The 20,874-nt window shown below is 38.0% G+C and overlaps 7 protein-coding genes across 26 annotated transcripts in view; 3 read left to right on the forward strand and 4 right to left on the reverse strand.

Moving 5' to 3' along the window:
- The window catches only part of LOC105692918 (AT-rich interactive domain-containing protein 2), a 31,010-nt gene extending 23,452 nt beyond the window's left edge, over positions 1 to 7,558 (forward strand). For 6 of the 8 annotated variants that reach the window (XM_012412475.3, XM_012412477.3, XM_012412480.3 and 3 more), the window contains 7 exons: positions 928 to 1,134; positions 1,255 to 3,074; positions 3,196 to 3,355; positions 3,451 to 3,609; positions 4,107 to 4,184; positions 5,157 to 5,248; positions 5,329 to 7,558. In XM_012412475.3, the coding sequence (XP_012267898.2) occupies positions 928 to 1,134; positions 1,255 to 3,074; positions 3,196 to 3,355; positions 3,451 to 3,609; positions 4,107 to 4,184; positions 5,157 to 5,248; positions 5,329 to 5,449 (2,637 nt within the window). In that variant the 3' untranslated portion in view covers positions 5,450 to 7,558. The remainder of the gene's footprint in view (positions 1 to 927; positions 1,135 to 1,254; positions 3,075 to 3,195; positions 3,356 to 3,450; positions 3,610 to 4,106; positions 4,185 to 5,156; positions 5,249 to 5,328) is intronic. The other 2 variants (XM_012412476.3, XM_012412483.3) reach the window with 1 other exon arrangement.
- A 180-nt stretch (positions 7,559 to 7,738) lies between these two features.
- On the reverse strand, positions 7,739 to 8,580 carry LOC105692920 (NADH dehydrogenase [ubiquinone] 1 beta subcomplex subunit 9). The gene is made up of 2 exons (XM_012412485.3): positions 8,363 to 8,580; positions 7,739 to 8,180 (listed from the first exon to the last, which is right to left on the reverse strand). Exons 1-2 carry the CDS (start codon positions 8,473 to 8,475, stop codon positions 7,850 to 7,852), a joined length of 444 nt encoding a protein of 147 aa, XP_012267908.2. The 5' UTR covers positions 8,476 to 8,580; the 3' UTR covers positions 7,739 to 7,849.
- A 94-nt stretch (positions 8,581 to 8,674) lies between these two features.
- LOC105692890 lies at positions 8,675 to 13,460 on the forward strand. 3 transcript variants are annotated; one of them, XR_007278565.1, is made up of 6 exons: positions 8,676 to 8,829; positions 9,167 to 9,386; positions 9,488 to 9,623; positions 9,767 to 10,817; positions 12,968 to 13,109; positions 13,206 to 13,460. XR_007278565.1 is itself a non-coding variant. In XM_048655815.1 (4 exons), exons 3-4 carry the CDS (start codon positions 9,496 to 9,498, stop codon positions 10,572 to 10,574), a joined length of 936 nt encoding a protein of 311 aa, XP_048511772.1. In that variant the 5' UTR covers positions 8,675 to 8,829; positions 9,167 to 9,349; positions 9,488 to 9,495; the 3' UTR covers positions 10,575 to 11,009. The 3 variants fall into 3 exon arrangements, 2 of the variants coding, with proteins under 2 accessions (XP_048511772.1, XP_012267829.2); XM_048655815.1 differs by lacking the exons at positions 12,968 to 13,109; positions 13,206 to 13,460 and having other exon boundaries at positions 8,675 to 8,829; positions 9,167 to 9,349; positions 9,767 to 11,009; XM_012412406.3 differs by lacking the exons at positions 12,968 to 13,109; positions 13,206 to 13,460 and having other exon boundaries at positions 9,767 to 11,009.
- On the reverse strand, positions 11,048 to 13,043 carry LOC105692889 (protein SAAL1). 5 transcript variants are annotated; one of them, XM_012412405.3, is made up of 6 exons: positions 12,908 to 13,043; positions 12,564 to 12,784; positions 12,325 to 12,480; positions 11,973 to 12,246; positions 11,424 to 11,882; positions 11,048 to 11,358 (listed from the first exon to the last, which is right to left on the reverse strand). In XM_012412405.3, the coding sequence occupies exons 2-6, from the start codon at positions 12,768 to 12,770 to the stop codon at positions 11,117 to 11,119; spliced, it is 1,338 nt and encodes a 445-aa protein (XP_012267828.2). In that variant the 5' UTR covers positions 12,771 to 12,784; positions 12,908 to 13,043; the 3' UTR covers positions 11,048 to 11,116. The 5 variants fall into 5 exon arrangements, with proteins under 5 accessions (XP_012267828.2, XP_048511757.1, XP_012267827.2 ...); XM_048655800.1 differs by having other exon boundaries at positions 12,564 to 12,836; positions 12,908 to 13,035; XM_012412404.3 differs by having other exon boundaries at positions 12,899 to 13,030.
- On the reverse strand, positions 13,142 to 17,875 carry LOC105692934 (mediator of RNA polymerase II transcription subunit 25). Of its 7 annotated transcripts, none has more exons than XM_048655789.1 (15): positions 17,724 to 17,875; positions 17,329 to 17,479; positions 17,202 to 17,247; positions 16,999 to 17,123; positions 16,707 to 16,926; positions 16,026 to 16,632; positions 15,422 to 15,966; positions 15,033 to 15,214; positions 14,755 to 14,917; positions 14,487 to 14,678; positions 14,194 to 14,385; positions 13,873 to 14,061; positions 13,735 to 13,794; positions 13,531 to 13,647; positions 13,142 to 13,426 (listed from the first exon to the last, which is right to left on the reverse strand). In XM_048655789.1, exons 2-15 carry the CDS (start codon positions 17,448 to 17,450, stop codon positions 13,265 to 13,267), a joined length of 2,922 nt encoding a protein of 973 aa, XP_048511746.1. In that variant the 5' UTR covers positions 17,451 to 17,479; positions 17,724 to 17,875; the 3' UTR covers positions 13,142 to 13,264. The 7 variants fall into 7 exon arrangements, with proteins under 7 accessions (XP_048511746.1, XP_048511751.1, XP_048511750.1 ...); XM_048655794.1 differs by having other exon boundaries at positions 13,531 to 13,653; positions 15,536 to 15,966; positions 17,724 to 17,874; XM_048655793.1 differs by having other exon boundaries at positions 13,142 to 13,408; positions 17,724 to 17,874.
- A 101-nt stretch (positions 17,876 to 17,976) lies between these two features.
- LOC105692933 (WD repeat domain phosphoinositide-interacting protein 4-like) lies at positions 17,977 to 19,754 on the forward strand. Its single transcript, XM_012412510.3, has 7 exons — positions 17,977 to 18,166; positions 18,290 to 18,557; positions 18,635 to 18,875; positions 18,951 to 19,099; positions 19,213 to 19,314; positions 19,382 to 19,500; positions 19,570 to 19,754. The coding sequence occupies exons 1-7, from the start codon at positions 18,118 to 18,120 to the stop codon at positions 19,674 to 19,676; spliced, it is 1,035 nt and encodes a 344-aa protein (XP_012267933.1). The 5' UTR covers positions 17,977 to 18,117; the 3' UTR covers positions 19,677 to 19,754.
- LOC112694999 lies at positions 19,645 to 20,230 on the reverse strand. The gene is made up of 2 exons (XM_025746900.2): positions 19,985 to 20,230; positions 19,645 to 19,884 (listed from the first exon to the last, which is right to left on the reverse strand). The coding sequence occupies exons 1-2, from the start codon at positions 20,097 to 20,099 to the stop codon at positions 19,835 to 19,837; spliced, it is 165 nt and encodes a 54-aa protein (XP_025602685.2). The 5' UTR covers positions 20,100 to 20,230; the 3' UTR covers positions 19,645 to 19,834.
- Positions 20,231 to 20,874: the final 644 nt, after the last annotated feature.

Consider the following 20,874-nt stretch of genomic DNA (forward strand, 5'->3'; position numbering starts at 1 on the left):
TTTCGTCTTTCACTTACACATTAATACAAGTTATTATTTTCTTTGTTACCATATTTAAGATATTAAGTCTCAGTTATAGCAAATAATGCAGGATTTAAATAATGGGACCAGGACACGTTAGATACAGTAATAGATGCAGTTAGTTTTTCGAATATCGAACACACTAAGAATTTGAAAATGACCCCCACCAGATTTCTTGAACAAGTTGACAATTCTACAAATTATCACTTTACTTCTGTGACAATGGTTGAACTATGGTTATTTGAACGTTACCACTTTTTTTGGTTTCTCAGATTATCAAAATGGCAAGCATAAAATTTTGGTGTGATTTATGTTTTCTCTGAATATTTTGTTTGTTCAATCACCATACTGTCTTATAACGCAGATGAAGGATTATTATTTATCATCTTATGTTTGAGTACTTTATTTTGTGTTATTTTTCTTTTTGTAGTTGGGCTTATTACGTAGTGTTGTGCATTATTTTGAATGTCTTTTTAGTTACTTGTTTTTTATTGTATTTATTCTTGTTTGAGAACTGATCCATCCACCACGTATTCCCACACCTCATTCCTTTCATTTGGAAACAAAACGTAAAAAATTAACCATTCATTGTTTAACAAAGTGACATTTATTATGAATATGATACAGGCACTGATGACAGAGTGATAGATACTAATCACAGCATGCACACGTGAAGTTTCCGATGTTTTTGTTTTTTCTTTTTTTTCATATTTTTCACAACTAAACAGAAACACAAGAGGGAAATGAAATAAAAAATTTTCTTGTAGTAGATATTAACTCTATGAAATATGCGACTATTTATCATGTATGGTAGTGTTTCTCTAAATGATCCAAATGATGAGGAAAATTGCGAGAGTCTGTGCTTTTCAGTGGTTCTCCATATTTACTAATGTATTGGTGATGTAGGTTGCACAGCGCCAACAACAACAGAGGCTACTACAGGCACAATTGACAGGAGTTATCCAGCCTGCAGCCCCTGCAGCTACTCCAGCAGTAACGTCCCCTAAGATATTGTGCAACACTAAACAAAAGCCTGCGATCGCTGTTACCCTTGCAAAAAAATTCCAGAGGGTCAATGGAGCCAAAGTCATTGTACCCAACAATTGTGACAAGGTATGTTCACGTGTACCCTGGAGAAACAAATTTATTCAAGTCTGTACTAAGTCTTATCTTTGACTAGCTTACTTAACTTTTGTCTTTGAGTTTAATGGATTGTGCGATTTTTCATTTTAGACTGAAGTCAATGACATAGAAAATGTGAATCAAACTGTCACTTCAACTACAGTGATTTCGAATCCAACGGAAAATCACACATGCTCAACAATCAAAGTCTGTCGACCACCACCATTGGTTCCTCTCAGTGCAGGCAACAAAACGAATCATCGAACCGTCTGTACACCATTGGCTGAAGATTCGGACTCAACAAATAATTCGTTAGCTTCTAGTAGTGGTATTGGAGGAAGTAGGGATTGTTCGGGTGTTGGGGCTGAAGAAGAAAATTCATTCACTAGTTTCGAAGGAATTTTACTGAATGGTGGGCCAAGTAACTTGGATATCGATGTTCAAGATGATGGATCTTCCAAAGACTCGTCTAGTGTCAGCTCTAAGGACAAACCGCTCCAGAGTATGATGCTGGCAGATCTGTTGGAAAGAAGAGTTGATAAAGAACCTATAATGAACGGCGTTTTAGGGAAAAATTCTATAAATGAGAAAGGAATGGATCTTGTCGAAAATCACATTGAAAAAGTATTGAAAGAATCTCCAACAGATATGAAAATAAAGTCTGAACTAGATGAGAATAATATCATCCAGTCTGAAGGCTCTGAAGAAACGCTCAGCGAAGCTCCAAGGGGTATAAAACGGTCTGCCAGTGAACCTGATGAAGTTGAATCCAAAAAACCCAAGTATTCGAATGGCACAAGATCTCCAGATCCTACTGTCGATTCAACCACTGCTGAATCGACTGTATCAAGTTTAAAATCTGAAGAACAAGACGATGATAAAGATAGTGAGAAGGCTACGGTTTCATCTACAGCAGCAAACCTTTACGCGGCATTAGCGGCAGATTGCATCGAAGACGAAACTGATTTGGACGATCAAACAACAATAGTCAAAGAAGAACCGATTTTGAAAGAGGAACCGCAATTATTCTTAAATCAAGTTGAACCGCAACATCCGATACAGCACCAACAGCAACAAACACAAACGCAACAACATCATCATCACCATCAACCGCACCACCAACAACAACTCATCGTTACAGCGCCAAGACAAATAGTCGTTCAACAAGCAATTCAATCAAATAATCAGGTTATCATTCCGACTTCGGTGAAAGGCAGACAACCACAACAACCCCAAGTTTTATTACAACAAAGTGCGGGAGGTCAGTTACAGTACGTGGTTTCCGGTGGTGTCCCAGGGCAGAACTATGTTTTGGCTCAATCTCAGACCGCACTGGTACAAGGTCAGGCTCAAACGGTCCTAGTGGCTCAAACAACACAGCAGCAAGGAACTGGCGCAAAAACTATAATTATTTTGCAACCCCAATCAACGGCACAACCCAGTTCCCAGAAAATGGTAGCAGTAACACCTCAAGGACAGCAAGTTGTTGTAACGCAAGTTCCAAGACCTATCCTTCAAAGTTCAGCCCTGAGCAATGTTCCCCCACCTTTGGTACCGACCTCGTCAACAATTCCCCAGGCTTCCATTATAGTAAATAGTTCTGTTGCCCAATCAAACACAAGCGGAGTTACCGTCACGATACCTGCAATGACTCAGCAAGGATCTGTTACAACTAGTGTTCCATCAAGAGTAGTTACTCCTACACCTGCTTCCACTCCTCCACCAACCAGGCCTACAACACCACACCAGGCTGCCGCGACCCATGGGCCTGCCGTGAAGCAGCCTCTGAAGATAACCAAGACTACGAGTTCCTCAACATCGACAGAAATTGATTCCAGACCTTCGACAAGTCAACAGCAGACCGAGACCAAGACCATCACCATCAAAATAGATCCCAATGCTTTTTTGTGCGAATGGCGTGGTTGTTTAAGGTAGTTATTAATCTATTGCTAGCAATTTTATTTATCTCTTGCTTCAAGAATTTCCTCAAAAAGCCATTTGTGTTGGTTTTCCAAATTAATCTTGACAAAATTTATCGATTTGTCTGATCAGGCAATTCAAAACGGCCCACGAGGTCTACCTTCACGTGTGTGAAGTTCATTGTCCCATTGGCGGTGAAGAGATTGTGTGCTTGTGGGCAAGCTGCGATGGACTGAAGAGGCGCAGATTTTCACTGATGACTCATCTCTATGATAGACATTGTAACTCAGAGGTAAGAGCAATTCTTCACTAGCTTTAATTGAAGTACGCATAACTATATGGATAGAATATCCTCTTTATCACGTCGATTTTAATCCATCTAAACAGACCATGGCACTAAGAAGAAAACAGCTGACCGTTACTGGCAAGACTGAAATCTCCACATCAACACCTGCAACTCCTCATCATCCTGGTTATGCACCCAATGCAGCATTTCATGCGATAAAAAGGCATGCACTGGAATTTGTTAATCCCAAGGAATTAATGGTATGTTTTGAACTCATTGATACACGTGATGGATCTACAGGATAATTCTGAGCCAAATCGATCAATCAGATACTATTTGAATTAAAAAATTTTGTTAGTGAATAATCGACCTTTACTATTTTGATCGATCTATTCGGCAATGAGTATCCATATCCCAATATCAATTTATAAGTTCAAACTAATGATAGCTTGCAGTGCGAACGAAAAATGCAAGGTACACAGTTATACTGTGATGTTGTAATCCCTTTGGGAATTCAAGGTGTGTTACAAACACAAATCTAATTTTTATCTTTGATGCGCCTACGCAAAATCACGTTGATACAAATTTGGAATCTTATGATGAAATGATATAATTATGCATTTTCCAACCAGACTGAATTGGAACCTTCGTAAAATGCATCCCCCCAAGCTCCTAAACATCTTTGAGTCTGTACATTCTTTTACTGCATCTTTACTGTGAACCTAACTAATTTTCTTGTTCCCCTTTGGCAAAGCAGCAGAGGCCATCCAAGCCCGCTGCAGCCACTTCGAGCACTTCTTCTCCCAGACCAGGGCAAAATCCTCCACCGGAACAGGTAAACATGATTTCAGAAGCAGCCATGCCATAGCCATGGCCATAGCCTTGCGTGCTGCGCCAGCCAACTTCTTGCTTTACACTTTGATTTTTGCACCTTTTTGTATATTCTCCTTTTTTTAATTTTTATTACTACCCAACAAACCCCGGCATGGTTTTTATTTTCTTCTCATATTTCGTCGTTTTGTAGCTAGCATTATTGTCAACCATCTATCTTAATGTCAATTTGTGTTCCAAACTTGTAACGCTATTTCATATGCTATATGTGAGATGAAAACGACTAAACATGTTTCCTCTTTGGTCAGCAGATGTTTATACCTTGAGCAAAACTGTTCAAAGATTATTCTTCTCTTACCATTGGCGTACTTGTTTATTTGAGATAGTGGATTAGGTAAATCTAAGTGTGTGAAAATTGAAAAATGTGTGGATTTTTCTTATTTTAATATTTCTGTTTCACCATATTTCTTACAAATATTGAATAGTTGCAAGAAAGTTTACTATCTCTTGTAAAAAAAAAAAAGCTTCAATTTGATGCAGATATTTGTAATTTGAAGTATGTATATTGTTACTTCATCATTCGGCATGCCTTGTGTAACTAATGTAGCAGTATTTCTTCATTGTATATTAATTAGAATGTATGATTCGCGGGGCTTTCAGTAACGGCATTTATATGCACGTCAAACACGACAAGTTTAGATAGAACTATTTTTCATGCCTCAAATTATACTTCAGAAAAACTAAACTAGTATGTGATTTAAATACAGTATTACTTTTTGAATTATGAATATCCGTACGAAAATCAGTGATGAAGTATTAGTTCAACAAAGACCAATGGTTTGTTGCGTCCGTTGCTGATGTATGTTTCGTTAAAGCTGCATATATTAGTTAATTCGTGTTGCGTAGTCGATAACTTTTCATGTCTGCAGAAAAGTAATTTATCCTGTATCTGACACTATCTGTTTCTCAATTTCAGGATGACAATGAAGGCCCAGTGACCAAAAGTATTCGCCTGACGGCAGCTCTGATTCTCAGAAACCTAGTCATTTACTCCGCACATGGGAGAAGGTGAGCTGATCTTTAAGAAATAATCGGCAGCTTTTATTTGTTGGCATAGAATAAAGATAATTGTTTCAATGAATTTGCAGGCATCTCAGGGCATATGAACCTCATCTAGCAGGAGTGGCGCTAAGCAATGTTGAGTCATCCAGAACAATCGCACAGGTACTATACGACATGAATGACCAGAGCAGCAGCAGTCACAGATGACCTTTCAAACAGGGCCTCTAAAATTTCTAACCCCTTGAGCTGCATTGGATTGAAAAAGACCACAAAGTCTTGTATGAGGTAAGAGTGCAACAAAAAAACGAAGGAAACGATTCAAATTTGTGTCAAAGTAAGGAGATTGTTAAAAGCAAAGTTTAAAAGAAAGTGGACTTATGTGCAAATCTGAACAAATAATACATATAGCGATGTTTTGCGTATGAAAGAGGCCTATAAACTTATTAGGCAAGAATCATTGCCGACTTAGATATTAGGGAATTAAAAAAAAATAAATAAAAAATAAACTAAAACTAGTGACGTGAAACGAAGACAGCAGTATAGGTGATCCAGAACAGTGATAACGAACAAGATAATATTTCAGATTTAATATTAATATTTATTTTCTCAACAAACGGAAAAATGTTTTTAGTAAACGTGTACAAAAAAAAAGAAAAAACAAGGCGAAGAAAATACTTTATAGACGTTACAGTTAATTGTAATCATTATTATTATTGTACGAAGTATGGTTTTTTCATAAGTCGTCAAGAATTTAGAATGTGAAGAACTTTTTATTCAATGTATTTGTTAGGAATTTATTATTTTTGCTTAAGATTGCATATTGCAATCACATGGCTATATTACTGTCTCTCTTGTTTTATTAATGAATAATCTTATACTGAAAGTTATTAAGGCTACAAAAACACGTGCGTAAGTGAATTCGTCGTTAGAACAAACATATTTCACCTCAAAATACACTAATTATCACTTCACTTCTCTGCATCCGTGCGTTGTATTAAATATTATTAACATTTACAATGTCCATCTTATTCGTTCTAAGGACTGTGACTACATTAACGGCAGCTCCGTTATAAGCATCCTAACCCATCATATTATTTATAAAGTGAAACTAAATGTATTGCTTAGAAATACGATCAAACCGTTGTTATTGCTGTATGCAAATTATCAAAGTTCATCCTAATCGTAACAGGCAACGGTTTCTATCACATTTACACATAAGTATGAATGGCGTGCGCTTTTTCTTGTACTCATCCCGTTTAAGTCCGATGTTAACGAGTCTACAAACACTTTGAGTTGGCCCACTTTTCGCAAGGCAGCTCAACAAGCAATTTCATAATCTAGAAACCATTAAACCATTTTCTCGGTCCACTCACAGTTCATTGAATTGATATCAATAATTCAGCTGCTTCCTATATTAGTTCTCATTAAGTAATAACTTTTTTCAACAAGGAGATGGAAGGCGCATCAGACGGTATTAGATATTTTGGGTAAAAAATCATGTGGTAACGAAGTATTGGATGATAAATTTTGATATTACGTACGATTTGGCGAAATTTAGAACAGATCATATCTGTGTCATATTATTAAATTATTAAATTGCGGCTTCGCTTTTTTTTTCCTTTTTTTTTCTTCGTGGGTAATCGAAAGGCAAACAATTCATTTCGTGATTCTGCCTATCACGAATCTATGTAATTGGCAAATCAATAGTTACGCTACAAGGTTACACATGCAAAGTCCTCATTCTCTTTGCCTTGTATTGCATTTAAGTAATTTATTCAATTACAATAATCTCCCATTGACAGAAAAACTAGATGGCGGGTAAGATAAAATGAAAAATATATAAACATACTTGTAAATAATCGCTGTATTTCACTAACGACGTTACACGACAACCGCTGTGTAAATTTTTAGAAGTTGTAAGTTCAACGTCTGAAAAACTGAAGTAAAATTTCTGTATTATAGTATGTATGACAAGACGTAGAAGTTGCAAGGAAAAGATTTTGTAATTATTTAAACCGAACGAAGTTAAAAAGGCTGGGTCAGTATTAAAAAACAGCCGATTAAGAATACCTAAGTACATAAAGTATAATAATGGACCCTGTGCAAGCCTCGATCTTGTATTTTATAAATATATACGAATCAAGTTTATTAGCTGAACGTTTAGGAGGGTGAAAATCTTGCAAGAGGCTTTTTATTTTTATTATTTGTAATTACCTAGTTTAAATGTTTCAACGTTTGGTACGATCATGAGAAGATAAATAAAGAACTGTGTAAAGGAATGAAATGACGATGTAATAAATGAATTAAATAATTATACACCGATGTGAGTTACTAGCAAGTATACAAGGACATATGTAAGTGCTCCAAATAATATCCTCATTAGAATTTTGCATACTTTTTATCACCAATAAGCTGAAAATTAAGTTTTCTCTGCCTCAGACTCTAGATTGGTGTAAATTATAATGAAAGGAAAGTAACTAAATAACCAAACACGAGTCATGAATATCATTTTATTCAACGACGCTTTGAAAATGTTATATGATTCACAATATGCTAATTGCAGTCTATTATTACTGCTCTGTTATGCACTTTGCCTTGCCTCATTATTTAGTGCTGAGAAGACTGAATTTTTTTGGCAACATCAGGGTATGTTTTTTTATACCATTCGATGTATTCCTTCTTACGTAGTTCCCTGCGAGCAAAATACTCAGGGTATGCAGCCTTCTCACTTGGATGCCAATAATCCACAACCCAATCTGGGGGCACAACTGTTCTACCATAAGCCATACCTCCTGGTGAATCGGCAAAGCTCCTGGGCTGAGGATGCATGGATTCGAACAATTCCTTTTCACCATCAATGACCATCTGTTTAGCGATCCTCAAGTCCCTTATTTTGGCATTGTCATCAAAACGCTTCCTCATCAATACAGCGTGGTACCTGGTTTGAGCCGGTGTACTTCAGTAAATTATAAACAGCAATATCGAGATTCAGGGATGGCTCGGAAAGGCATGGATATTATTCATATCACATATTAGTACTAGATCAATGCGGTTCATTGTTGAATCGATCGATTTCTAACTTTTTACTTACAGAAGTTGCATTGGGGATTTCAGTCTTACCGGTAGATATGTTTGAGATAAGCAAAATTCTCGATATTACGAAGGGCGTTCTTATACAGACTGCAGACACGACGAGCGTGGCTAACTAATCTGATTGGCACATCAACTGTCATCGCAGAATTTTGTTGGAATAAAATCTATTCTTATGAGTGATGGTTATGTAAAATTAATCTGTCTACCCCGATGACTCTGACGACCGCAAACTAGTGTCACTCTATTAAAAGGAAACTCGACTCCAATTTTTCATGAGATGTGAAAATTTCATCACAATTCGGCTCAACAATTCGTGTCTTGGACGTGTCGTGTCGGGGAGCTACTCGTTTATTCTCATGGTTGATTCTTCCGGTAAGCGACAGGAGGAAAACTACGCGATGGCGACTGTAGTTTGAGTGGACAGTTTTTGTTGCCAGTAGCTTGCGTTGACGAGCCCTCATTTCTAGCGACTGGCGATTTTCGCAGCTATTAGGGTATTTCAAATTTATTTACCAACAATATCTGGTTCAACTTTAATTTACATTTATAGACTATGCTCCACTCAGCCAAAATTCCGTCATATCACCAAGCTCACAATACCCTGATTCTAAATACAGAAGACTAAAAGGCACTACTGTGTTTGAATTTGTTCAAAACATATTCATGGAACCCTTTTATTCCTCACTACTCTACCATAGTCCTTACCGATTCGTCATGAATTATAATTTTTCGAAATAACAATTTTTATTAACAATTGAAAGCCCTTCATTGTACAGTTGATATTATGTATACAAATATAACCATGTAATATTTCTATTTTCACTTTTTCAGACAACTCTTTTGAATTCACATCACTGAAGCTTATTTACTGTTCTAATGTTGACTATGCCTTCGATGCCTCCCGATGCCCATAAAATATCCCTCAAAATAATAGAGGCCATACAACAACATCCAGTGCTATATATTTCTGAAGTCAAAGGGGGAGCAATAAAGTTGCAAGAATTTCGCCAAAAAGTATGGAAACGGATATCTATGGAGTTGGGTTTAGATCGTAAGATTTTGAACAATTATTGAAGTACTACAATGCTACATCAAAATACTTCGGCATATTAGAAGAGTAGGTTCATATAATATTGTATTTATTATTTACAGCTGGCTGGATGAGGCTACGATGGAAGAATTTAAGGGATACATACTGTCGGATATTAAAGTATAAAAACAAGACTGACAAGGGTATCAGACGCAAAAAATGGATATTCGAAGATCACCTGAGCTTCCTCAAGTTTCCGTAAGATAACACCAAACTTGTTTACTTCTGACATTAAATTTGTTTGATGAGTTATAACGTCCACTATTATTCACCAAATTAATTTGCGATGAGCTTTATTCCAGTAGTTAACTTTGATGACTATTATTTTATTCATTCCTCAGTTATGAATCGGACTACCAGCCGCAATGTGTAGAGCTTTCAGAGGAATACATACAGGATATAAATTCAAGTGATGCTAATACAGACGGGCTTTTAGAACAGCTGGAAGATAGAAATGATGATGATTTTACAGAATATCTAGAAGTTCTTGAGGAAACTGCAGCGGATCCTATATCAGTTGAAAATGATGATCATATCAGCCCAAAAATAGAGATTGTTGAAGAAAATAGTCACTTTCAGCAAATAGAAAATAATAATGAAATACAGCAGGTCATTGTTGCCAGTCCTATCCAACAAATCGAATCGAAGTTCAGAAAGATAAGACCCAAAAGAGCCAAATACGAACTTCAGCCTACTATAGAGGTATCAAGTAGTTACAGTATTTTGAAGAATTCCAATTCAAATACGGGGAATTTGATTGTCCCAACAACCAGCACGAATGGTATGCAAACGGCACCAATTTACCTGACTAATGCATCTGTTATTCCACCGCCGGTTAGTTCAGCAAAAAAACCAAAGGAAGTAAAATTGACAGAAGCTAATATTGACCAAGTTTACTTGGCTCCAGAAGGAAAGAGTGGCATAGAACTGTTTTTCGACAGTATGGCTCAGACGGTGAAACGATTACCTCCTAAAGCTCAGGCAGATGTTAAAATGCAAATATGTAAACTTGTCACAGAGGCAGAGGTTAAATATTCAGGACAAACCTCAACGCAAAATACACAACAATTTATTGCACCTCCAGGAATGATCCCTAAATTAGTACTTATACCATGCAGTATGATAGATAATGCTAGTAACAAGGGCTAAAATGCAATTTACGAATTTTAGAGTTATCCTCATGACAGGAGATGACAGACTGAAGAGTGTACTTCTCACAACCAATATACTAAGTAACGTGGTTCAAACGTTGAAAGGTTCAAAGAATACTACATAGCAACCTTAAGCACTGAATTGTCATGTTTAAAAAACTTTTATGGACATTTAACGCAGAACTGTGCTTGAAACTGGGAAATTTATATTTTTTGTACTAAGACGTTCTACATACCACAGGTAATGCTTGTTCAAATACTGGTATTACCTAAATTGTATTTTTCATTATTTGTGCTTAATATAGTCTATTAAAAGTTGTATGGTAATTTGCTATGGTTTGAATTTTATGAATCAATACGATCGTTTTCTGTATAGGTCAGTGTGAAAACACTGTATCAATAAATACAACTTGTTACCAGATTATGCCGTATACTCACAAATTTTGTGCTTTCTCTCGTAATTATTCGTAATTAGATGACAAATTTTAAGATTTATTTACAATTTCGTACATAAAACTGTACCACGATCAAGTAGCTAATTCATTGATTAACAGAATCACTGGCAATTGTTAATTTTTCCAATTTGTCACTAGTTGTTTGTAGGTGGTATTTGGTCATTTGCATAACAAATTGAACAATATTTTCCTCGCACATTTGCAAAATATCTTGAAGCTGATTCCCCTCGTACATATCCAATAATTCAAACCAATACTTCTCCAGGTATTTTAAAAGTTCTCTCTCATTGTTATCGTCGTTGTTTTCAGAATTGGCCGAGATGTCCGCTAGAATAATTTTTTAAAAGATTTATCTCGCAAATCTTACAAAACAAATTTAATTAATTGCTTACATGACTTCAGATGAAACATGATCGTCACGATTATGAAGACGATCTCAGGTCCTACAGGTAGTTTATCCCGCTGAAACTTTGAAATTAGGTTCACACAGTCATGGATACATACGGCTGAGCGCTCGTCCAAAGGTAATAAATTATGGGAATGGACATAGGGCTGTAGTATCCTCAATAATGTATCAAGGATATTATTCAGGTTCTGACTGAGCTGATTTTCGGTAATCATTGTGATATTAGATTGGATTACACAGGTCAAAATGGAGAGCCAGCTTTCAATGACTTTTAGTTCAGCTCGTGTATGGTTACCATCCTGCTTAGGTATGACTTGAGTAAATGATTCCAGCAGAGCTGGCACGAGTTCTTCGGCATTGAATAGAGATTCGAATAATCTTTCATTGGGCAATATCGTGGTTGAAATTGATTGGATGAAATCAATTGCTGCAATCAACAAATCATCTGAAACATGATGAGAGCAAATCAATCGCCCAATTAGTTAATACATACAAGTGGCCAAAACTTTGAAATTATGCTATCAATATGATTTACCATTTGTAGAGCTAGTCAAAATAAAAATTAACGAAGATGCTAAAATTGAGCAATTTTTCAGATTATTGAGCCACGTTGAATAAGAGTTGTTTGCAATCTGCAGTTGAATGTCCCAGACGGCAACTCGCAAGAGTCTCAGAAGCTGAATTAGAGTTTCTGTGTCATCGATTATGAGCAAATTAAATAGTAAAGTAACTAATTCTTGTGTGTCCCCAAGAGATTGAATGACGCTGGGCTGACAACACATATTCCCAAGTATACCTACAAGAATTTCCTTAAAATAAGACAAGATTAGATCAGTTGCTGCAACAGATATTCCAAGTCAATCTAGATATTCATTTAATATACAAACCGTCATTCTTGGTCCAACGCTAATTTTGAGAGAAACTTCAGCAATTTTTAGAAAATTATTTTCCAGGAGAAATAGCGTTACGTCTTTCTCTGCCGTCATATCCCATAGGAGACACAGATCATTTTCCAATGATTCTGACCACCCCTTCTCATAAACCTGTAAAGAATTTAAAGTAATACAAGGCATTGTTAGGCAAAAAAATTTCTTTGCAAAACACGATTGATGTGAACTTGAATTACATTAGAAAGAGATATGAGGGTGTTGAGAATCCACTTGGCACTGTACATAGTGTCACCTATTGTATCGCCTTTCATAGTTTGCATCTCAGATTCATTAACATCTCTGGCGTCCATAACAACCAAAGCAGTGCTTGCAGAATGATTTTCTTCTGATTGTGAATCATTTTCATCGATATCCTCGTGCATGTTTATTCCTAGTTGATCCATTTCTTTATGGAAAACTACAAAGTTTCATCTATAACCTAGTATCTGCGTAAATATACTTTTGTGAACCTACATCAATATCACGTTTTACTCGACGATACTGATTTTCTGAATAAAATGTGGGCGATTACCGTTTTTACCTCGTCCGCGATAACATTGGCAGTTTACAAGTTCCACTACAATTTCCAAATTTGTTGCAGTTCGCCGGACGTGTGCACGGCTCTGTCAAACGCTGTCACTGCACGAACACAACACACTATGCAGCTGTCAAAATATTCACAAACTAATGTTCCCACATAATCGATTGATAATACGAGCCTGCAGGAACGAACGGAGAAAAAGGTAAAAAACTTATTTAATATAATTCTCTGGAATATTGAAAAAGATCGTTTTATTTATTTGACACTGAGAGGGTTGGAACCTTGCATAATATTTCAGATGTGATATATTCTGTTTCAAAGTTCATGTTTAAAAACTGATAAAGGCTGCGCCTTGCGTTAGCCAAGAAAATCATAATTTGAAACATCTTCAAATTGTTGTGGTTGAGGATTACCAGGTGCCATGGGTCGGGTAGGCATCTGACCTCTGGGGCCTACTATTTGCTGTTGCATTCCAAGTACTTGCTGCCTATATTGTGGTTGCTGCTGTAACATAGGACACTGACTTAAAATATACAATTTATGAACTTTGTAATTCCGATTGACAAAAAAACATTCGGAACATTAATCAGAATTTATATGATCGTGAAACTCGATATTTTTACCTGCTGAAGTAAGTGTCGGAGCCCAGGATTGTTCGACATCACAGGACGCATCATTCTCTGAGCATTCGGTTGTTGGCCAGCCATACCACCACCGGCATTGAGAGCTCTCTGTGCTTGCTGTGCCTGAAAGGATTCAGGATCATTCTAGCGGCGCATATCTGTCTAATTTGTACAAAGTCAGGAGTAAGTGTGGGAAATATTCACCTCAAGTTGCTGTTGATATTGCATTTCTTGTTGCTGAGCCACTTCAAGATTTTGTTGAATCTGTGTCGATGATAATTATGTATTTTTCAGTAAAGTTCTTGCGAACCAAACATTTTAGCTTATGTAAGAATACTTTACATTGACTTCCAGTTGGGATTTGTATTGAGCTTCCTGCTGCTGGGCTGCTTCTAGATTCTGCCGCAATTGTTGGATCTTTAAAAGATTTTGTTGCCTAGCCATTTCTATGTGATCGTATTGAGGTCTTTGTTGTCCCATCATACCACCAGGTCCAGCACCAACCTGTTTTGGTCCAGCTATTCCACCACCCTACAGGTAAATAAGTGTAGGTACCTTAGCAATAACATTCGCATTCGAAGTAACAATTCTTTGCTACATTAGCCAGTATTAAAAGAAAAGTAGGAAGTAGGATAAGATTTGATAAGTCATGAACAAGTGTACCGGCATGTTTATTTGTCCTGGCGGCCCAGCAGAATTAGCTAGCGTTTGTTGTGGTCCAGAGGTGGAAACAACGTTTTGTGTGATCTGACCTCCACTCATTGCTATAAGGTTCGGTTGTGATACAATTCCTCCTTGTGATATTCCTGAGGTTGGCATAGGTCCGGCAATTGCATTACCAGGTACATTTCCTGCCTGAAATCATTTCGCATGAATCAATATTATGCATGTTACCTGCTTGGAATTCTTTGATTATTTCAGATTTCGTTTCACAGCATTCAACTGTATAAACTTACCTGCCCTTGTCTCATTAACGCTTGTGTAGTTTTTTGGTGCTGTATTACTTTTCGGAGACGATCTACAAACGCTGCTTGATCATTAGGGATGAACCCAAGATATGCTCTTCTCTCAGCAGTATACAAGAGGATTAACACTTTTATATCGCATGCAGCTGGAGACGGAACAGATGTAAAATGCACACAACCAGCCTGTTATGGAAAATAATTTCATGACGGAAACATTTTGCCTCAAGAAAGAACATGGTGAAGGAATAAATATACTTACAAAACCAGTACTCATAACTTTTGTCAAGCCATCGAGAGCCTCGCAAGCTGTTGGATGAAAGAGAACAGACTTTGAATTTTTCAAATAGACTCCTCCAATATTTCCTATTAGTTGTTTAGGCATCAACTGCATTATCAGCTTTTGTGGCCAAGAATCAGCCTTTCTGTGAGCACAGATAACACATTCAGATATTGTACAGGTCTCAGAAGGACTGTGTTGTATTATCAAATGATTTGAACTTCGATTCAGTTCTCAGGTAAATGTGTAGCGATACTTACAACTCTGGTTCACCATCTTTAGAGTTTGCAGAAACTTGGCATGGGACATGCCTTGTAAGTTTTTGTGTATCCGTCGGATTTTTGGCTTTTTCAAGCCACTCTAAAACTCCTTGCCAAATCGTGTGCCGCTCCCTTCCAGGAGTCATCTGTTGACTTGGCACAGGTCCTCCAGAAACATTTCCCTTGAGTGATTGAAAGTGGATGGTTAATGTTACATCCAAAAAATACCGGATCGAAAGAAACATACGAATGATGAACAGTTACATCACGGGTCAGGAAAGTTTAAACACGTACATAAATACCCATGTGCGACAAATAAATAGTTTTAAAATCTTTCGCATGAACGAATGACATTTCAAGGTATGGACATATCTTTGGATATAACTGACTTGTGGTTGGCTGTGCGACACTTGCGAAGGAACAGAGGATACCGAAGCAGAAGCTTGAGAAGCTGTGGCAGTTTGCTGCACTTGCGTGGGCGCAGACTGGCTAACACCAGATACCGTTATTTGCTGTCCAGATTGAACTTGTGCCGGTTGTCCCGGCAAACCCATTCCTGCTTGTTGCTGAGGATTGGGTTGCTGATTTTGTTGATGCTGCACAAGAGTGTAGCGTAATAATTGTTGTTGATGCTGTTGCTGCTGCTGCTGGGCCTGTTGCTGTTGTTGCTGCACCTGTTGTTGCTGTTGTTGCTGCTGCTGCTGTTGTTGTTGTTGTTGCTGTTGTTGCTGCTGCTGTTGTTGCTGCTGCTGCTGTTGCTGCTGCTGCTGTTGCTGTGCTTGCTGTTGTGCCACCTGTTGTGCCTGTTGCTGTGCTTGCTGCTGCTGCTGTTGTACCTGCTGTTGCTGCTGCTGCTGCTGCTGCTGCTGCTGCTGCTGCTGCTGTTGTTGTTGTTGCTGTTGCTGAGTAGCGTTTGCCATGACATTCGTATTTCCTAAAACGCCGCGTATAATGTGAATAGGACCAACAAAAGCAAATTACTTTTCAACCTACCATCCATCCGCTGACCAAATTGATTGACGCCAGGCCCTAGAGGAGTAGGTGGTTGGGTCAGCTGAGCAATAAGTGCGCTTCCCTGAGTATTTGGCTGAGCTGTAGCGCCGGGTGCGATAAATGGTCGTTGGGGAGGCATGATCCAACGATGTGATGGTCTGGTGCCCATTCCTGGAGTGTGATAGTTTGGAGGAGCAGCAATTTGGGGAAAATTCCCACGTGTCGCCATAAGAGGTGCAGGCATTGGTGGGGCTGTCTGCTGATTAACAGCAGTAATATTTTGGGGAGCTTGATTTCGGAAGGAAGTTATCTGCTGCTGAGGTGGCTGGACGATATTTTGCTGTGCCTGATTCGTGTTTGGACTGTCATTACTTTGTAGGGGACTGAGGGGGATCTGAACTGCATTGCCAGGCGTGGGATGGCCAGTTGCACCCATTGGACTAACAGGACGTTCTTTGAGATTATAATTACGTAAGAGCACCAAATGCCGAGGATCCTTGGCATAGTTCTTTGTCTGTGAAGACTGTAGGTCCCCTCCCGCTTTTTCAAACAATTTAAACAAAGCAGGTATCTTCCTTGGAGATAATATAGAGAGGTTGATATTTCTCTATGGAAAATGAAGAAAGATGTAATGTGTGTGAACTCAACAAAGGAAATACTCTTCACAGATTAGTGGGTTACCTCTTGAAAAACAGCAGCCAACTGTTCCACGGTATGTCCAGAAAATTTGTATGATTCCTGAACTGCTGTCTGATAAGGCGGAGAATTGCATATTAATATGCAATGTTTTTGGGAAGCAGTATTGGGCTCCCTTCGCAATTGCAAATCCTCAAAACACTGTAATGCTGTTGCAAGACCTTCTCCAATGTTTGCGTGGGATTCACCTTTACCACCAACCATTCTATGAGGTGATTAAGCATAAAATTACTCAAGGTAACCTGAGAATAACTTTGAAATTAAGACATCTACTGACTCGAGTTTGTCTAAGGTGAGTAAAAGCTTATGAGGATTCGAGTAGGGTCCAAACGTTCCAGTACAAGGCGCAGGCAAACAGTCTGCGGCATGATGAACAACCACTCCATAAAGTGTTGTACTATTCTATGTGGGAAAGAAGATATTTTTAATAGTAGAATGATATCAGTGGCAAATACATTGTGTACTAGAATGTTATCTTACCTCGGAGACATATTCTCTATCTTCTATTCCACCTTGACTAAAATACCTGATAGAGTGAATTCAGATCAGTATCACGCGCACACAGAGTAATCACAGTTAAAAATGTTTTATTTATTAATCAACTTACTCTAGAGTTGGTATGAGGTAATTGGTTTTTAAATCATGAAGGTAAGCCCCGTTTACAGCTGTACCTTCAATGACGAATATCACATCAGCTTGCATCCCATGCTCAGTAGGACCAGCCACCATGATATATTAGCGCAGATGATTTATCCACCCTGTAGATATTTTGATAAACCATTTAAATAAGTTTTAACAGTAGTTTCCTATGTGGTCAAATGACAGACAACTTTCTGCTATCTGTCAAACTCACTGATCTCTGTATTCAAACTTCATAAACACTCAAGAATTTGTGACAAGTTTCAGCTGTATATATTTTCTACTGCCAGTATGCTCAAAAATTCTGCTGATGCATACAAAAATGTCAGTTTTATTTTCAGTTACTCGTCAAATAGCACTTACAATTTGTTTGAAGCACAGCCAAGGAATCATATCATGGTACGTCAATCTTAACTCATGTGTCAGCGCTTTATATTTGGGAACTTCGCAGGTTGGATCCAAAGAGTATGGGATTGGATCGTTGTCTATACCTCCTTGGCGTTGTCCTTGGTTCGACCATTCGTTGACTACAGAATTCCCAAGAAGCGCATTCTGTAGACTGTATACAAAACCATGTAGCATGCACAAACTTTGTCTATGACAGAGATCAGCTGACCGCAGCCCGACAACGTTTGTAATATGTTTCAAAGAGATGATATGGGCACGTCACGTAAATAAGGCGCTTTAAATATTATCTATCCATTTACATAGTTGTCACGGTCACCAACGGCAATTAATTGTACATAATTACGGAGCTATGGCGACGAATCGAGGTGTCATTAACCTGAGATTTAATCAGGACCAAGGTAAGCATTTTATTTCTGTTTTTGTGTTGTGTCAATGGAGACACAGAAAACAAACAAAGGGAAAGAGCCATCCAATTATTTTTTTTCCATTGTATTCTTTCCATGTTTTAAACACATTCATAGGATGCTTTACCTGCTGCATGGAGACTGGAATGCGAGTTTACAATGTGGAGCCATTGGTTGAGAAAGCACATTTTGAAAACGAACTAATGGGAAGTATAGGGATTGGGGAAATGCTCTGGAGAACAAACATAGTGGCAGTAGTAGGAGGTGGAACAAGACCGAAATTTGCCGACAACACAGTCCTGATCTATGATGATCTGACAAAAAAATTTGTTCTCGAAATAACATTCACCAGCACTGTTAAAGCAGTCAGGTTACGAAGGGACAAGTGAGTTACAAAGACTCAATTTGCTTTCAATTTTTTACAGAAATTTAATACTTTATTAAATGAAATTTCTGTTACAGACTGATTGTTGCTCTGCAGCGTGAAATTCACGTGTTCTCATTTCCGGCACCCACAAGAAGGCTTCTTACTTTGGAAACCAGAGAAAATCCAAAGGGCTTGGTTGAGGTTGCAACTCTTGCAACTGCACAAAAACAATTACTTGTATTCCCTGGTCACAAACTTGGCAGTGTTCACCTTGTGGACTTGGCTGCCACCGATGCAGGGACTTCTAGTACACCAGCAACTCTAGTTGCTCACCAGGTAAAAAAAACTTCTGGGAATCAGTAATCTGTGGTTGTACTATTCATTTTGTCGAATGATCAAAAATTACTATAGGGTGCACTCGCTTGCTTAGCTGTGAATGCCAGTGGTACGATGATAGCAACAGCATCAGCTCAGGGCACATTGGTCAGAGTTTGGGACAGCGTTCGCAGGCATTTGTTGATAGCATTACGGAGGGGTGCTGATCCCGCTACTCTGTATTGGTAAACAGCAAAACAGTTATCCCATTGAACGTACTTATCCACTTTATCAAGATTGAAAAATCCGATCAAAGAAGCTACTGGCCAGTCCTACGAAATGAAAATTCTTTTTTCAGCATCAACTTCAGCAGGGATTCGGAGTTCTTGTGCGTGTCAAGTGACAAGGGAACTGTCCACATATTTGCTCTGAAAGACACGCATCTAAACCGCAGATCAACGTACGTGAGCATCAACAGGCAATTGGAAAGGAGATAAGAAAGACATTAATCCACTTTACGGTTACAGATTTTCAAGCATCGGCTTCCTTGGCAATTACGTGGAAAGTCAATGGGCCTTAGCCACTTTTACAGTGCCCCCTGAGTGCGCCTGTGTTTGTGCGTTCGGTTCGCGAAGTTCTGTGATCGGTAAGTATTTGTTTGTTTAGTTTATATTGTACGTTTTTTAAACTATAACAATGCTGTTTTCCATTGCAGCCGTTTGTTTGGATGGTACTTTCCACAAGTATGTTTTTACTGCGGATGGAAATTGCAACAGAGAGGCGTTCGACGTTTTCTTGGACGTGTGTGATGACGATTTTTAATCAAAACAATCTCAAATTATATACATATATGTACATACATAAAATCTAGCTAATTATAGGATTATTTTTACGATGCAATTGGTATAATTGATTTCAAGTATCTTTCGTCTTTTACTAAAACAGAAGGATTTGGACTACCCTCTTTTGATTCAGCTATATCATCCAAGTGGTGGGCCAGCCTTGCCATATGCTCGTTCTCTGTTTTTTTCTGAAAATATGACAGCATTGAGTAGAGTAGATATATTTGTTCAGGACCCTGTAGGGGTTTTCGAACGAAGAGCTTCGTAGCCTCAGACGATTTTACTCACTGTAAGGTTCTGGATTCAGCATCGGTTGTATCATCACTGGATAAGTAGCCAGCGCAAATAATCCTACAAATCCGCTAATGAACATTGCGAAATATCTACCAGTTAATCTAACCATTTTCTTTGTTTCTTCCACTGGCTCACAAGGATTAAAGTTCTTTTTCTAATCGCCGATGATTTCCAATCTGACGTTTATTATGTTATGCACTACTGGCAGGTTATGTTCCTGGAATACTACCCATGGTCCATACGATTCTGATCGCAGTTTTTATGTACACAAAAAGAGGACGCCACCCACCCCGAGGATCCACTAGAATAATCGCCTTTTTTTGTTCAGGATAATTTTCAAATATAATCTTGAAAACGGAGAAGTAATAGGTGACTTAATTTCTACAAGTCTTACTTAGAAAACTTTTTTACAGGGAAATAGTACAATGACTTGGATATTTTCCAGAGGCAGGTCACTTCAGTTGACAGATTCGGATTCCTGAGCTCAAAATGCATCCGATACCAGTGAAACGAATGATTTAAAAAGTATGTAATTTCCACCTCAGTACGCCGAGAATTAGTCGCTCAAACGATTTTATTTTCTTCCCTTAAATTGAAATAATCTAAGGCTATCGTCATGGATTCTTTCAGGTATAATTAATCAAATATTGAGTAGAGCAAAAAGAAACTCACCTGCAATAAGTCATTTTCAACGATTATATATAAAACCGTATAAGTTGAATAAATAATAGGGAAACGTAGAATCAGCGATACTGAAAAGGTGATGTACTGAAAAGAATTCAATAGCTTAATTTTTTATTTTATTTTTTCTAATTCTCTTGCTTTTAGTAAATTATGGGACTCGAATCTTCCTCAGTACGCCCTACCTACTGTATCATTCCAAA

This window comes from Athalia rosae, chromosome 5 (genome assembly GCF_917208135.1).
Source record: "Athalia rosae chromosome 5, iyAthRosa1.1, whole genome shotgun sequence".
In the NCBI taxonomy this organism is placed as follows: domain Eukaryota; kingdom Metazoa; phylum Arthropoda; class Insecta; order Hymenoptera; family Athaliidae; genus Athalia; species Athalia rosae.

Bases quoted from the DNA above. Each gene is read 5' to 3' on its own strand.
- LOC105692920 (XM_012412485.3), bottom strand. From the start codon at position 8,475: ATGACAGTTGATGTGCCAATCAGATTAGTTAGCCACGCTCGTCGTGTC. The intron at 8,181-8,362 runs GTAAGACTGAAA...GGCTCAAACCAG, and splicing joins TATCTCAAACATATCTACCG to GTACCACGCTGTATTGATGA.
- LOC105692890 (XM_012412406.3), top strand. From the start codon at position 9,212: ATGTTGACTATGCCTTCGATGCCTCCCGATGCCCATAAAATATCCCTC. The intron at 9,387-9,487 runs GTAAGATTTTGA...TATTATTTACAG, and splicing joins TATGGAGTTGGGTTTAGATC to CTGGCTGGATGAGGCTACGA. The intron at 9,624-9,766 runs GTAAGATAACAC...TTCATTCCTCAG, and splicing joins CTGAGCTTCCTCAAGTTTCC to TTATGAATCGGACTACCAGC.
- LOC105692889 (XM_012412405.3), bottom strand. From the start codon at position 12,770: ATGGATCAACTAGGAATAAACATGCACGAGGATATCGATGAAAATGAT. The intron at 11,883-11,972 runs GTAAATCATATT...ATCATGTTTCAG, and splicing joins TTTGACTAGCTCTACAAATG to ATGATTTGTTGATTGCAGCA. The intron at 11,359-11,423 runs GTAAGCAATTAA...AAATTATTCTAG, and splicing joins CATGTTTCATCTGAAGTCAT to CGGACATCTCGGCCAATTCT.
- LOC105692934 (XM_048655788.1), bottom strand. From the start codon at position 17,450: ATGGTGGCTGGTCCTACTGAGCATGGGATGCAAGCTGATGTGATATTC. The intron at 15,215-15,421 runs GTCAGTTATATC...CAATCACTCAAG, and splicing joins TGTCGCACAGCCAACCACAA to GGAAATGTTTCTGGAGGACC. The intron at 14,386-14,486 runs GTAAGTTTATAC...AAATGATTTCAG, and splicing joins CGTTAATGAGACAAGGGCAG to GCAGGAAATGTACCTGGTAA.
- LOC105692933 (XM_012412510.3), top strand. From the start codon at position 18,118: ATGGCGACGAATCGAGGTGTCATTAACCTGAGATTTAATCAGGACCAA. The intron at 19,315-19,381 runs GTACGTGAGCAT...TTACGGTTACAG, and splicing joins CATCTAAACCGCAGATCAAC to ATTTTCAAGCATCGGCTTCC. The intron at 19,501-19,569 runs GTAAGTATTTGT...TTTCCATTGCAG, and splicing joins TTCGCGAAGTTCTGTGATCG to CCGTTTGTTTGGATGGTACT.
- LOC112694999 (XM_025746900.2), bottom strand. From the start codon at position 20,099: ATGGTTAGATTAACTGGTAGATATTTCGCAATGTTCATTAGCGGATTT. The intron at 19,885-19,984 runs GTGAGTAAAATC...TCATATTTTCAG, and splicing joins GCTGAATCCAGAACCTTACA to AAAAAAACAGAGAACGAGCA.